This window comes from Eubalaena glacialis, chromosome 13 (genome assembly GCF_028564815.1).
Source record: "Eubalaena glacialis isolate mEubGla1 chromosome 13, mEubGla1.1.hap2.+ XY, whole genome shotgun sequence".
Taxonomy (NCBI): Eukaryota; Metazoa; Chordata; class Mammalia; order Artiodactyla; family Balaenidae; genus Eubalaena; species Eubalaena glacialis.
The window spans coordinates 65,073,748-65,089,020 of record NC_083728.1 but is presented as its reverse complement, the minus strand read 5'-3'; the positions used below and the strand labels follow the sequence as shown (position 1 = coordinate 65,089,020).

Sequence of the window (15,273 nt, the reverse complement as noted above, 5' to 3'; positions counted from 1 at the left end):
TGGGGTCTGCTGGTCCACGGGTGTTCATGGGAAGACTGCACTGTGGGCTACTTTTCAACACCCCGCTCTGCCTTGGCAGATTCTGGCAATCAGCTGTCACCGTGGGTCAGGGGAACGGATCCTCGAGGGCACCAACCATGGAGCACCGCACCTCAAAGCCGGACTCTAGACCTGGCCGCGCCTGCCCGCCAGACACGCCGGTCACTGCTGACCCTTCCCTCCCCGGCCATGCGCACACCGGCCTCTGCCCTCGTGGAGCTGAACATTCCATGGGGGCGAGAGCCATAAACATAAAACCGGCCAATAAACAGAATTTGTGGTTTCTTTCCAAGCCAAATGGAAGAAGAAAAATATACCAAAGTGGCTAGTCGCCTATTAGTCCTGATTTATATTCTACTTTAATATCTCTTCCAAGGAAATGAAAGGTATATTTTCATCAAATATAATCATGTATAGCTTGGAAAGGGGGAGACAAATGGCTCTGTGACAATTACCTGGACCTGCAGATAAAATTGGAAGATGTGTCACAGTAGAGCTGCCTCTTCCCGCAGTCTCCCGGAGGCAGGTGGCCAGCACTGTTTCTTCCCCTGTGAACTGTTCCCAGGCAAGAGCAGGGATCCCACCCGGCCTGGGATGTTGCAACAGTGTGGCCTATGGCAAGGGACACAGAGCAATACCCGGATGGCGGCTATGGGTGCCACAGCACCGGAGGCCAACCTGGGCCAGGCTTCCGATGACCCCTCCAGCAAACTCTGAGTAAGGTGAGCGCAGTGAAACTGAAGTGCAACCAACCCAAGTCTTATCACCCAGGTGCCCGGGACACACATCTCACTCACTTTGGTGACAGGAGTTAAGCCGAGGAATGCTGCTGAAGATCTGGGGGCCGCCGTTCCCTCGTGTTCCCTTGTCAAAGTGCCTCAGCCTAAACCACCCAACGTCTGGGGCCCCTGCGGGAATTGCTCGTCTCCCTGTTGTCCGCACAGGGAGAAGGCATCTGGCGGGATCTGCTCTGAGGCTGTGCGGAGAATAAGAACAAAGCCTCACTCCTTACTCAGTGAAGACTGAATGAAGGTACCGTGCTAGGCGCTGCAGTACAGCGGTGAAGGGGACACTCCAGGTCCCCGTGGAAGTGACCCTCTCCATGGGGGAGGAAGGTACACAAATATGTCAGCCAGGTACGGAGCCCCAGGGCCACGGAGAACATAAACCAGGCTAATGTGATGCGGGGGGCTGGGGGTGGGGGTGGGGCTCAGGAAAGGCCTCTCTGAGCAGGTGGCGTGCAGACTGAAGCCTGAGTGATTGGCAGGAAGTAGCCACACACAGATCTAGGGAAGAACATTCAATGCAAAGGCCCTGGGGCAGGAGAGAGCACAGTGAGTTAGGGTAGTGGTTCTCAAAGCATGGTCTGGGGAACCCTGGGGGGCCTCCCAGGGTCAGAACTTTCATAAAAATAATGTCGGCATTTTCCTGTTACACTCATTCTCCCAGGAGTACACAGAGGAGTTTTCCAGAGCCCACGCTCTCACAACAGGTTGAAAGCAGAAGCAGATACGAGAATTCAGCTGTCTTCTATTAAGCCAGATATTAAAGAGACTTGCAGAAATATAAAATATTAACTTTTTTTGTTTTGGAAAACAGTTATTGTTCATAAAGAACTATGTTATTGGGCTTCCCTGGTGGCGCAGTGGTTGAGAATCTGCCTGCCAATGCAGGGGACACGGGTTCGAGCCCTGGTCTGGGAAGATCCCACATGCCACGGAGCAACTAGGCCCGTGAGCCACAATTACTGAGCCTGCGCATCTGGAGCCTGTGCTCTGCAACAAGAGAGGCCGCGATAATGAGAGGCCCGCGCACCGCGATGAAGAGTGGCCCCCACTTGCCGCAACTAGAGAAAGCCCTTGCACAGAAACGAAGACCCAACACAGCCATAAATAAATAAATAAATAAACCCAAAGTTAAAAAAAAAAAAAAGAACTATGTTATTTATGTTTACATAGGATGGGTTATTATTATTTTTTAAATGAGCAAGTAAATATTTAAAGTATTTCTCAGTTTTAATTTCTAATACACGAAATATCAATAAACATAATCCATACACACTGAAGCTCTGTGAATTCCTCAATACCTTTCAAAGAGTATGAAGGGTCCTGGGACTTCCCTGGCGGTCCAGTGGTTAGGACTCTGAGCTTCCATTGCAGGGGGCGTGGGTTCGATCCCTGGTGGGGGAATTAAGACCCCACATGCCATGCGGCCAAAAAAAAAAAGAAGAAGAAGGAATCCTGAGGCCAAAACCTTGAGAAGCGCTGACTTGGAGGAGCAGCAGGGGTGGTACAGCCAGGGCAGGGGACAGCATGAAGGCGGGGGGCTGCGTCTGAGAGGCCGGCTGGGGCCCATCCCACAACGATCACACAAGGTCAGAATGAGAGATCTGGATTTTGTTTCGGGCGCAACGGGAAGCTTACTGGAGGGCTACAGGCAGGGGCATGATGTGATCTGACTTATGTTCTAGAAAGATGCCTCTGGCTGCATGGAAGGGAGGGAACAAGGCTGGAAGCCAGGGAATGCCGCTGATGCCGCTGCCACGATCTAGGAAGAGATGCTGGTGGCGGGGGAAGACGGTGGGGTGTGTTCTGGAGGCAGAGCAGCCCCGTGGGTGTGGGAGAGCAAAGGGAAAACGAAGGATGACCTCAAGATGCTGGGCATCTGCGGGGCCAAATCTGAGCTAGCAGGTGGCGAGGAGCGGGGCGGGGGGGTGTTCCCTTCCCTCTCTCGAGTCATGCTAAGGCTCGCTCTTCAGGTCACATCTCTGGCCCAGGCGAGGACAGGGGGGCAGCGAGGCCTCTTCACCCAAGGTCCCAGAGCAGCCGCCCTCGGGGGCACAGCTGAGAGAATGTCCCCACCGCCAGGGGCTGTCGGGGGAGAGACACTGCCAAGGGGTGGATGGCTGCGTTCAGGCGCCGCCTTTGACTTCCACAGTCCCAACTGGCCCAGCGTCATGTATCCCGACCCTGGGACCAGCAAGGAGACACTGGGCATTCCAGCTGTGCCCCCCCCGCCCCCTCTCGGCAGGGCGACACCCCCAGCACTGGATAACCTCACTCCTCCCCTGGAGCCCAGGCGGGATGGGAGAAGTAAGTAATTGCAAAGCCTTCTGCAAACGGAGGGGTGGCTATGCAGAGGCCGAAGAACGTGACATCCGGCTCTGTTTATTAATTTACACTTGCCTTGTTCCAAAGATGGGGGAGCGGAAACAAGGACCAAGCTTTTCTCCTTAACCCATTAGTTCCTGAGCTCAGAGAAGCCCTGATGACCCTAAAGAACTGATTTCTTAAGTAATATAATCTTAAATGTCAATTATATTTCAATTTAAAAAATTACGAAGCGGTGCTTATACAAATGTTATAATAAAATTACAACTGTGTGTTAAACAAAAAAAAAAAGGAAGAAAGAAATGATTTCTTACCAGGCCAGTGTGTATTTAGTTAACCTAGACTCATGGTCATCATTTATATTTACTTAGCAACCATCTCTACAGGGCAGAAGGCAACCTGGAGAATTTTTAACAAAGAAGCCTCCAGACCCCCGAGCAGGCAGAATCATCTCATATTTCATGGCTGAAAACAGAGGCAGGGCTACAATCAGTCTTGTAGCCTAAGACTGGATTTAAGAATGAAAGCAGTTGCAGGCAGTGGGTGGCAGCGTGAAGTGGCGCACTTTTTCCAGAGTGCATGTTGGGACTACATATATTAAGATGAAAAAACCTCCCCTTTGACTCGGCAGATCCACCGCTGGGAATTTATCCCATAGACACGTGAGATTTGCACACTTACACAAAGATACCCCGAGGAGGTTCACTTTGACAATGGAAGAGCAAGACACTGGAAACGACTCAAATGTCCATCAATACAAAATGTTATAAAAGACTTTTTTGTTCCGTCCATATGATAAAATACCACACAACAGTGAATGAGCGTTAGGTCGATTTACATGTGCTTACACGTAACACTGACTTGTCAGTAAGTGAAAACAGCAAGATGTAGAATCACACATATGGTATAACCCCGGGTGTAAAAACAGACAAGCAAAACATTTCTGGAAGGAAATGCAAGAAACTGTTAACCATGGTCACTTCTGGGGCCAAGTAGTCTTATTTTTCATTTTATCATGTCCTGTTTGGGTTTAAAGAAATCATATGCTTATAGTATATACTATATTTCTGAAATGAATTAATCAAATCAAAGAATGAAGTCAGAATGAATCATGGGGTGGAGGGGAAACAGGGATCCTGGTTTGGGTCAGGTTCTTTTCACTGGATTTTGTTCTTAAATGGGTAACTGCTTTTGAAAACATTTTGCCACATTTGCAATTGAGGTTCGAAGCCCTAACTGCGGAGGAGTGAAGTTGCAGGGGACAGCTTGGCCAGTTTTCTGAAGTTTTGTAACCAAGGGCAAGGTTCTCTTTCGAGGGGTTGGGATGCATATGGATTTACTTAAAGCAGACGTGTCAGAACAGGAAGGGGGAGCCTGCCGGCCCTTCTGGAGAACCAGTACTTTCAGCTTCACCAGGCGACCTTGAACTTTCTATTCATGCTTCTCTTTTGGAGAGGCGGGGAGGAAAGTTAGAGATGCGCTTCGGGGAAAGTGGGAAGAGAGGCTCCCGGAAAGAAGAGAGTGGCAGCCGCCCCGGGGGCAGCGGGACCTTCTTCTGAAGTCTCACTTCTTCAGGGGCTTAAACAGGAACTGCACGCACTAGCTCTTTCTAGTCATCCTACATGGAGGAAATGACTCTCCCACAACCTCGTTACTAATAATCTAAAGTATTTCCAAGAAATTTCCAAGAAATTTTCAGTTTTAATTCTGAGAAGTTCTTCCACACCCTCAAACAAATCTCTGGAAAACCAAACCCCGGCGGCAGAACACCAAAGAGAAAGCCAAGATTTCTTTCTGGGGCTTGTGTTTAATCCTGTGCTGCACTTTAATAAGTTCTAAGAAACTGGGTTTCTGAGACGGGAAGGAAAGCCTACACAGGCTCCAGACAGAGAAGGTCCTGGTACCACCGCTCTCCCGCTCCCCGGAGGGGACAGGAGATGGCACAGGGTGGGGGTCGGCTTACCTGGCACCTTGTCCACCGACGCGAACACAGAGCGCTGTACCGTGGGGTCGCTGCTGCCCCGGCGGCACTGGTCGTAGAAGCGGAAAGGCAGGTGCTGGGTGGAGGACGAGCTGAGACCAAACCCCAGGACTTCAGTTGTCGGCTGGATCGGGAGGTCCAGGAGGGCTACGTTCAAACAAACCCGTGGTTCAAGCTCAGCACGTGCGTGGGATGGGAGTGTAGGTGACGAGACTTTGGGTGGCGCAGCTGTAGCAGGTGTGGCCACAGCCCTGCCAGGCACATCCCTCGGACAATGCCAAGCAGGCAGCTGGCAGCCTCGAGCTGGGGAGACCAGCGTGACACCAAGGGTCCCGCCTAAGCCTCATAACACAAGCAGTGCCTAGAGAGTGGTTCAGAGATGAATGCCAGGCCCATCTTCACCTCGGATTCTTGGCTTCCATACACAAACGACCCTACCAATGCTTAGCCTTGGGTACAGTTTCAGACCCCAAAGCAAACGGGGCCAATTCTGCTGTGAAAGTTCACAAATCTATGCATGTGGGGAAGAGTGTGTGAGAGAGAACTTACACGCACGTGTGCCTGTGTACTTATGAGTGTGTGTGTCTCTGTTGCTGTCCTCTCTTCCACGCAGAAATCTCACGATACAGCAATTTGGAGGGGCTTTTTAAAATCAATTTGAGAAATACCCAAGGCGTAAGTTCTAACAGCCACTTTACGGCATAATTCTCAATTTTCAAATGAAATATTTAGCCGTCATGCCAGCTGTGAGAAATTGCTTTACATTAAAAAAAAAAAACAACCCTCTGGAAATAAATCTTAAGAGAAAGGACTGAATGATTTAAGTCACTTTGCACATTACAAAATGCTTCTGTAATGATTTTGGAGGCCAAGTTTCAGCTAAGTGAGAAATAAGATGAGGACTATATGGGATGCAGGCCTGCGCAAATCAACGGGGCACGTGCAGGAAATGACTGAGTTCGCAATATCCAGAAACCCTGCCCTCCAAGTGTTCATTTTTAGGTGACCCCTCGAGAACGCTCCCCTTCCCCCCAAGTGGACGGGAAAGCCTCCCAGTGACCACACCAGAGCGACCACTGGTGCTTGAGCTGAAAGGCACTGGTTTCTTGTGAAAGGCTGTTCGTGATGTTAGGAGTTGACAGAACGCCTTTTCCCCGAGGAGGACGCTGTGCCTTCCACCCTGATGAAGGGAATGCCCTCATTTCAGTGCCTTCACTTCCAAGAACGCTGGGGCCTTCCTGACACTGGGCGGTGTAGGGCCGCCTCACAGATTCACCACAGTCCCTGTGCAGTGTGAAACGACACTTCCGAATCCAGTGCTGGGTCACGGGCCCCTCACCAGGCAGGGCTGCCTCTCATGAGAGCTGGGAACGGAGAGGAGGAAGGGATGGGCTTTAGTGTAGGAAGTTCTGCGTTTGGGTTCTGCCAACTAACTGCCTGCGTGGCTGTGGGCAAGTCACTGAGCCTCAGTTTACTCTTCTGTAAAATGGGCAGAACAGGCCCTACTCATCTCAAGGGTTGTTTTAAGGGTCAGAGGTGGCCGAGGAACGTCGAAGCGCTTTGCAGAGATACGCTAGAGAACGTCCGTGTGCAGGAGGGAGAACCGTCGTCCCACACTGACGGCTGCCTCTTGCCTGGGAGGGAGGGCTTGCCTCTTCCAAGCAGCCCTAGACTTGTAGAAATCAAACACTCAGGGTTCTCCATTCTCTCACCAAAACACAACTCATTCCTGAACCATACGTTTCCTCTTCTAGAGGAGTCACAAGGGTTCTCAAGGTCAATGTGAGAGCCATGCTGAGGGCCTGCGGCAGCTGCTGCCCCGCTGCCGAGAGGACACCCGCCAGGGCTGCACTCACCAGCTATTCTCTGCATCTTCATGCGTCTCGCCTGGATGCGGCCCTTGGCCAGGCGCTGCTTGGCGATGATGCAGCGGATGTGGTCCGAGAAGACGAAGGTGGCCTGCAGGATGGGGAAGGGCTTGGAATGGGGGCTGGATGCAGGCTTGTGGATGGTGATATTCAGGGCGCGGCTGTCGTCCTCCACGCCGGTCACCTGCATGTCCTGTGGGGGGAGGAGGCCAAAGAAAGGGTGTCTGTTAGGTTCAGGGGGAAGGTAGCTGCTCGGAAGCTGTGGATTCACATCTCATCTAGAATGAGGTCCCCCAGATTGAACTTTGCTTTTGCTCTGGAGGAGACCATCAGCCCCCCAAGTCTGAGAGAGTCAAGGATGGGCACAAACCAGGCCAGGCCTGGCGGGAAGCGACGGGGTGGGATGCACAGAGAGCTCAAGTGGCTGATGCTGGCTGTGGTGGCCGGTTCCGTCCCCGCGAGGACTTGAGGCAGCTAGTAAACGCACGGGACACCAGCCTCTTCATGGGGCCTCAGGGAGCCCAACAAACTCCCAACAATTCTTGCTTTGGAGAACTAGAGATAACAAACCCAAGTTCCTAGTCCTTTCCGGTGTGATCTCCTCAAGCGTAACAATTCCTTCCTTGCTTCTCTTAAGAAGGGGGCATCCTTAGCTCCCATTTGTATGTCTCTCACAAATTCCTGGTCCCTAAAGGAAACAGCTAACTCCGAGAAAGGAATAGGGGAGGACCACTTAGCAGACGTTTGAAGAAAGTTACACTTGAAAGGTAGAGGAGAACCCACGTACAGCAAGTATCCTCAGGACAAATCCAATCTAAAACCTCAGATTGGATTCTGTGCAAAGAATTTGCTTCCCACTAAGTAAGGTCTGAGATAAAAGCAGGAGACAGGAGACAGACATGAAAGTCAGAAAGGTGGGGAAAATGTTGAAAAGGCTCATGAAGCAAGATGGATACTGTTCACGGGCATTCAATCTGGCACAAAATGTTGCAGTGGGGATTAGATGAGATATTACGCTTTTAAGACAGAGAGAGAGGCTGGCCCGTAATAATGGCCTGATGAAGAGAAGCTACTGGAAGACAACCAAAAGAAAAGGTTTATGTGGCTTTCATTGTCTGCGGGACGACATGTGTTAATCCTTTGAGGGAGAAAAACACTTTCCTGACACTAAATTCTAAAGGAAATTGATCATAAACCTAGATAAATAAGAAGCACTAAGTCACCTAATGGACAGTCTCGTACGTGGAAGTCTTTTTCTAAATGAGAGGTTCTTCAGATAGCTGCTTCTCACATCACCTTCTGTAAAAGACCTTTTTTAAATGGAAAGATCTTGAAAAAGAGAAGGCTGGGAAATGGTTGCAACAGCACCCTCAAACACGTGGGTGGTCCTCTTCGGGAGTGGGTTGCCCTGGAGAGGTGGATGTGGGTCGCCCCGGCAAGGCCTTGCCAGCAAACAGGACTGCCCAGCAAGGAAACGGACTCAGCGCAGGGCAAGTCAGGGCCCAGGGGTCTGGCGGGGGTGATGGTGGGGGAGGGCGTGCGCTGGAAGCTGCTTTCAACTCATCTGGTTCCACGCTTCGTTCGACCAACTAGCTGGCATTAGTCACCCATCATTTAGACAAACATTAAGAAAACCCACGCTCCAGCTTGACGTTTGGCAGTTTAGAGCCCAGGCCTGCTGGAGAGGTGGAGGACATAGGAACGTCCATAAATCACCAGTGGCAACAATCATTCTAGAGAGGAAATAGGCACAGCCCAACTTCTTGGTGTCTGCCCTAGGGAAACGCTGGCCCAAGTGCACAAGGAAGTCAGGACAATTCTGTTCACGGCAGCACCGTCTGTAAAGGTGAAAAGCTGGAAGCAGCCACAGGGTGCTGGCTAACTCTGCCTTGGTGTGTGGTCAGGCAGCAGTTAAAAGAACACCAGTAAGTCTGCAGAGACTAACACAGTCAGTTCTCCAAAACATTCGCTGAGTGAAAAAAGCAAAGTTTACAATACATTCAAGGTGACAGTATAAAAAATACACACACACACACACCCTTCCAACTATATGTTGTACAATTTTAAAAAACAGTACATGTAGTTACAGTCATACACGTATTCGGCAAAGCACCGTATCTGATAACGGACGAGAGGAGTCAGAATTGGGTTTTGGTCAAAGGGGACTTGGCTCTTATCTGTGAGGTATTCTAACTTTTGTCAATGATAATCTGTTCACGTGGCCCTTATGTCATTAGAACGTGACTGTAAAGATGACACTTTTGTGGGTGTTTGTACAGCCAACCGAGAAGAGCTTCCGGAGCTCTCGGCCATCGTACCTGCAGAAGGCCTGCGAACTTGACCACTCCCCAGCCCAGCCTGGACACGTCAGGCTCCACCAAGCTCATCTGGTAAATGTCGACAGCCAGGAACCGCTGGAGCATGCTGCCGTCCTTGGTGATCACCGTGCACGCGATCAGGTCGCTGTTGTCTGTGGTAGAGGGGGACAGAGCAGAGTGAGGTGCGGTCCGCTGCCCAGCTTGACGGACACGCTCCAGCTGACTTGTGTTCTGCCGGGCAGTGCAGCTTGGCCCCGGAGCCTGGGCTGGAAGTCACACACACCTGGGTCTGAGTCCCTCCTCCAAGTCATGCTGGGCAACTTACTGTACCTCTCTGGGCTTCAGATTCCTCAGCTGAAAAATGGGGATCATGCCCCTCCCACTCAAAGCACTGTTTGTGAGGGCCAACTCAGATAAAGTACATAAAGCATCAGTACAATGTTAGCTGTGGATTAGGCACTGCACCTGTAGCTAAAAAAATACCCAACAAATCCAGAATCCCAGTAACATTTCAGTGCTTCCCTGCAGGCATTGGTGGTTTACACCTGTGATGGTGTTCACCTAGATTAAGTGAAGACAGGAAAGGAAGAGCCCCTCGCTCGGTTATAGAATCACCAAGACCTCAGTTTGGTGTCTGACAACTTAGAGCCGAGCTCTACACTAGATGATGCGCGATCTGGGGCAAGGCACTTGGCCTCTCTAAACCACGGTTTCCCATCTGTAAAATGGGAATAATGTCCCCTATCTTGAGATGTCTGATGCCTTAAAATGAGAACAGGTAGCTAAAGCATTCAGCAGGGGGTCCTCAGCTTATGCTTGGTCCCTTCTCTTAGCTGGAAGTTACTCCCAGATTTGAGGTCTAATTTACTGCCTGTCCTTGATGGCTTTGAAATTACCAGAGTAACGCAGGGCCATTAAATCTACAGTCTGCTTTGAGTTCCCTCCAGTGAAACCCTCTGTAACATGTTTTAAAAGAAACAGCTGAACCAGGAAACAACCTAAATGCCCCCAAATAGGGGAACCACTTGAGTATGATTTTTTTCCCATCATATGGAAAATTATATACCCATTTAAAAATTATGTTTAACCAAACTGTGAACTGTGGTTACCTATGGGGAGGGAAGTGAGAACTGGAGTGGGCGGGAGAGTGTGTGTGTGTGTGTATGTGTGTGTGTGGTATCAACAGGAGAACTTTAATTTTTGCCCTCTATACCACTGTATTGCTTGAAATTATTTTAAAATGAGAAAGTATTCAACATGTACTTTTGAAATACATATTAAAGACCCAAGTAAAAAATCCTATTTACAAATAATTGCAATGGCATTGGAAAAGACATTACAATTTTAAATGAACAAGGTGATAAAAACTTTATAACTATGATGTTGATATGTTAAAAAAAAAAAAGTATCCCTACAAAGAAATACAAGCACAGATAAATATACTGAAACATTAAAAGAGAGTCCTGATTAGAAGAATGGTGGGTGGGTTTTTTTTTTTTCGTAAACAGCTTTATTGAGGGATAATTTATATACCATAAAATTCTCCCATTTTAAGTGTACAGTTCGAGTTTTAGTAAATTTACAGCTGTGCACTGTGACACTCCAGTTGTAGAAACTTTCATCACCCCAATACGTTCTGTGACCTAATATTTGGCTTCATTTTATTGGTGGCGGGTTGGGGGGAAAGCTAACACAGATAGTAACAATTCTGGCCCCAAGCACAGGTGATAAAGTTGGGCTCAGGGGCTTCCCTGGTGGCGCAGTGGTTAAGAATCCACCTGCCAATGCAGGGGACACGGGTTTGAGCCCTGGTCCAGGAAGATCCCACATGCCGCGGAGCAACTGAGCCCGTGCGCCACAGCTACTGAGCCTGTGCTCTGGAGCCCACGAGCCACAACTACTGAGCCTGCGTGCCACAACTACTGAAGCCCGCGCGCCTGGAGCCTGTGCTCGGCAACAAGAGAAGCCACTGCAATGAGAAGCCCGCGCACTGCAATGAAGAGTAGGCACTGTTCGCCGCAACTAGAAAAAGCCCGCATGCGGAAACAAAGGCCCAACGCAGCCAAAAATAAATAAATAAAATAATAAATTTATAAACAAACAAACAACAACAAAAAACCCTTGGGCTCAGGTATTTTGCCAAGGTTTTGCCACACCCCCCTCTCCATTTTTACTTTTCATTTAGATCTAAGGGATGATAGGTACATTTCTCCTCTGCCATCTTCTTTTCCCCTCCCTCCTCCTCCCCCCTCTCCCCCTCTCCCCCTCTCCCACAGTACCTCAGTTTAACCCTCTGAGAGCATAATCCATCCGAGATCCTGGCTTCATGGGATGCCTTCCGGTCCATCCTCTCAGCTTTGAAAGACCTTGTGTTTCTGTCTTTTCTCCCCAGCATATGACCACCCGGCACAGCCAGATATCCCATGGCAAACACCAGCACCAGAGAGGCTCAACTGTCTGGATTGCACATTCTCTTACTGAGGGCAAGAAACTTCCTCCCTTTCCCAAGGGTCCAGCCAAGTATTTAAGAAGAGTTCTAAAAATGACTGTATCCAGAATTTCTAGTTCCACGTGGAAGACACTAGTCTTCTGTATTATCAGAAATGGAAGCCCTCACACTCTTTCTTACAAACATTTTCTTTGTGGTAGGCAGAGTTTATTTTCTTTACTCAATACTTAAAACATGTTTCCCAATTAGGATCTTTTACTTTTTAAAAAGAGAAAACTAAACTAATAAAGGATGCCTTTTCTTTCCTTTTTTCCTTTCTCTTTCTCTCCCCCTTCCCTTCCCCCCTCAACAGGACAACCTGGCTCTTCTTTCCGCACATTCACAGAAGAGGTTCATCTGCGGGTGAGAGCCGGGAAAGCGGGCACAGCCAGGGCGTTGGTGTCAGCGGGGTCTGTCGGCAGGCAACCCCCTTACAAAGCCCAGGGGCCTTAGGGGCTTCAGGGGGAAAAAAAGACCTACCACCTCTGCCACAAAGAACAAAAAAGGAAGGACAAAACCCCAAAGTGGAACAACTTTCAGAAATGCAATTGAGACATCAAAGCACCATGAGAGATTTCATAAGAAAACTAAAAGGCAACCATCACCAGTGAGACAGGATGGCTCCGAGAGGGAGGGAGCCCCTGGCTTTTCAGAAGCTGTGGGGGCAGTTAAGGAGAAACGAAGTGGCTTCCGTGGACTAAACAGAAGGGCATATGGACATCCTGCAGAGAGATCAAGGGAGTCTGGCTGGGGTGACATCTGCGGGCCCCTGGGGTGGCATCTCAGGAAACGCCTTCACCACCTCGGCTCTCAACTCGGCTGCTCCACACGCTGGCTGTGAGCATTCCCGTCGGAGGAGGACCCAGGAGAGACAGCTGCGGAACGGGGCCCAGCTCTGCCCCCGGTCCAAGTCCTTCACCTGCTGCCTGCGCGCAGGCCCCTGTGGATTTCACTCTGAGCCGGGGTGGGGAGGGGGGGGAGGCGTGCCGGGTACCCAGGTACCGGGAGGGAGGGAGGGATGCAGGCTTGTGGGGAGGACTCAGAAGCGAGCGGCTATGTCGGGGGGTGTGGCGGCCTCTCAGGACTGGCCTGCGGTCTGGGGAGGCCAGTGCAGGTGACGGGCCACCCCTACACTGGCGCTGCTCAAATCTCTCAGCCCACCTGGGTCTCCTGCGCCCTTCCCCCACCAACTTCACTTCAAAAGGGGTGGGGCCGAGGGCTTTAGTTTTTAAATTGATGGAAATTTATCAGACTATCCATATGACCTTAGGGAAGGATTTCTCTAAAAAAGAAATGAGGATCCATACATATGAATAAATAAGTGTAAGGTTGATAAACTGACTACCTCAAAATTAAAATTTACCTCATGGATAACAAACGAGCTCATAAACAGACTAGGGGAAATATTTGCAAAATACCTTTAAAAGGCAAAAGATGAATAAAGGAGACAACATGAAGAACTCCGCAGGCCATTCACAGACAAGAGAATGAACACACACACAGGTGTCCCCCCCCCCCCCCCCCCCCCCCCGCCGTGCTAAATCAGGAGACAAATGAGAACAGGATCCCACCCGACTGGCAAAAATAAAAATGTCTGATAACATCAGGTACTGGGGAGGCCACAGAAAAACTGACATTCTCAAACGCTGCTTGTAGAATTAATTAACGTAGCCATTTTGAAGGGCAAATCAGCATTATTTATTAAAACTTAAAGTTTCACACTCTATGACCCGGCAATTGGTATGTTCCCAGGAAGACATACGCGTGGGCCGAGAGACAGGAACAAGGATGCTGACAGCGGGATTTGGGTCTGTAATGACCCAGATGTCCAGTAAGAAGGGAAAGCTTTTTAAAAAAATGTATGTTTATTCGGTGTAAAAACATATGGCAATAACAAGGAAGGAATGAGATCTCTAGATGTTTCAACAAGGTTTAGTATCAAGAACGTACTGCTGAGTGGAAAAAGTTGCAGCATGACACATGCAGTATGACACAATTTGTATAAAATCAAACCACACAAAACGACACTGTATATTTTCTATGGACTCAAGTATGTGTGTGTAAAAGAAAAATTTAAGAAAATGTCTGGCAGGGTGCAGAGTGATTACCTCTTTGGAGGGGAGGAGGTGGGACTGCGGGTGAGGGGTCAAGGCCGTTTTAATTTATATGCAGTGTTCTGATTTTTCCAAGAGGTATGTTGTTTGTGTACTTAAATAAAAGGAAAAGTGACTCTCCTACGCAAAGGGCCTCAGGTCCTTCTGGGGCCCAGCCAGGGTTGGGAAGCAGCACCAGGCCCAGCTGTCGGCTGGCCGGCTCTCCCTGATCCCGAAGTGCAGTGACCATCATTGAGATCAGGGCAACGGGAAGAAACCGGCAGCGCCTCTTGGTGCACAGGTGTGCACGTTTCCAAACTGGCCAGATGTGTGAGCTGGAGAGCTCTGGCGTCCAGTTCAACAAACGTGTGGGTGTTAGATCCTGTATTAGGGAACCAGACCGTGAAGAATGAGGCTTGGCACTGCCGCAAGGGGCTTGGGGACCGGCAGGGATGCTGGGGCTCTGGACCACAAACCATAATGGAGACCAAGTCTCCATGTGGGGCGGGACCGGGCCCTAGGGGCAGAGCAGGTGGGATGACAGACGTCTCCACTGCACCCCAGGACCAGAAGGAACCTCCCTCCAGGTAGAGGTGATGTGTTCCTCCTACCCTTAGGCACTGCCTTTCTTTCGGTTCATTTATTTGAAGGGGGGAAAGATTTGTCCTTTATTCTATTTGAAGACATTAAGCTTATCAATCTCTTTGAATAGATAACACATTCGAATGTTCCTATTTTAAAAGGTGTGGAATTTTTTCTTTGCTTCTGGGCAGGGGACTCTGTTTGGTCTTAGAATTTAGATATAACTGAATTGTAGACAGCAAAACAAAACAAAACAAAACAAAACGAAAGCAAAAAAACAAAACTGATGTTGTGTCGTGTTTTTGTTTTTAAGAGATCGAAACGGGTCAATTTTCAAAAAAAAAAAAGATGTGGAATTTTTTATAGTGGATGGTAAATCTCCCCAGTCCTCTTCTGCAGAGGCAACCACTACTGATGTCTTGTCATCTGTCCACTCTGCATTTCCAAGTGTACATGTAGCTGTACCCCCCACCCCCTGCCTTGTCTTTCACAGATGCCACATACACCCTTTGCTTTTACCACTGAAGCCCGTGTCTTGGTGATACATCAGCACCCAGGGACGCGCCTCACTATTTTTCATAGCTGCATTCTCTCCCACTGCAGTCGTGACTCTAAATGATTTCACAGCTCCCCAGCTGATGGCCATTCAGGTTGTTTATAAACTTTTGCTCCTTATTCATATGCTCACGTGAGAGTAAATCTAGAGCAGCAAAGTAGAACTTGTCCTTAATTTTTCTCTTGAAAGCACTCATGTTTTACTAAAATAAATTTATTTTAAAAGTTAACTTCCTATC

General features: G+C 49.2%; 1 protein-coding gene across 11 annotated transcripts in view; it reads right to left on the bottom strand.

Annotated features, from left to right (window-relative positions):
* The window catches only part of CLEC16A (C-type lectin domain containing 16A), a 207,838-nt gene that overhangs the window by 46,314 nt on the left and 146,251 nt on the right, over positions 1-15,273 (bottom strand). For all 11 annotated transcript variants that reach the window (XM_061209908.1, XM_061209910.1, XM_061209914.1 and 8 more), the window contains 3 exons: positions 9,317-9,468; positions 6,987-7,191; positions 5,113-5,277 (listed from right to left, as the gene is read on the bottom strand). In XM_061209908.1, coding sequence (XP_061065891.1) covers positions 5,113-5,277; positions 6,987-7,191; positions 9,317-9,468 — 522 coding nt within the window. The remainder of the gene's footprint in view (positions 1-5,112; positions 5,278-6,986; positions 7,192-9,316; positions 9,469-15,273) is intronic.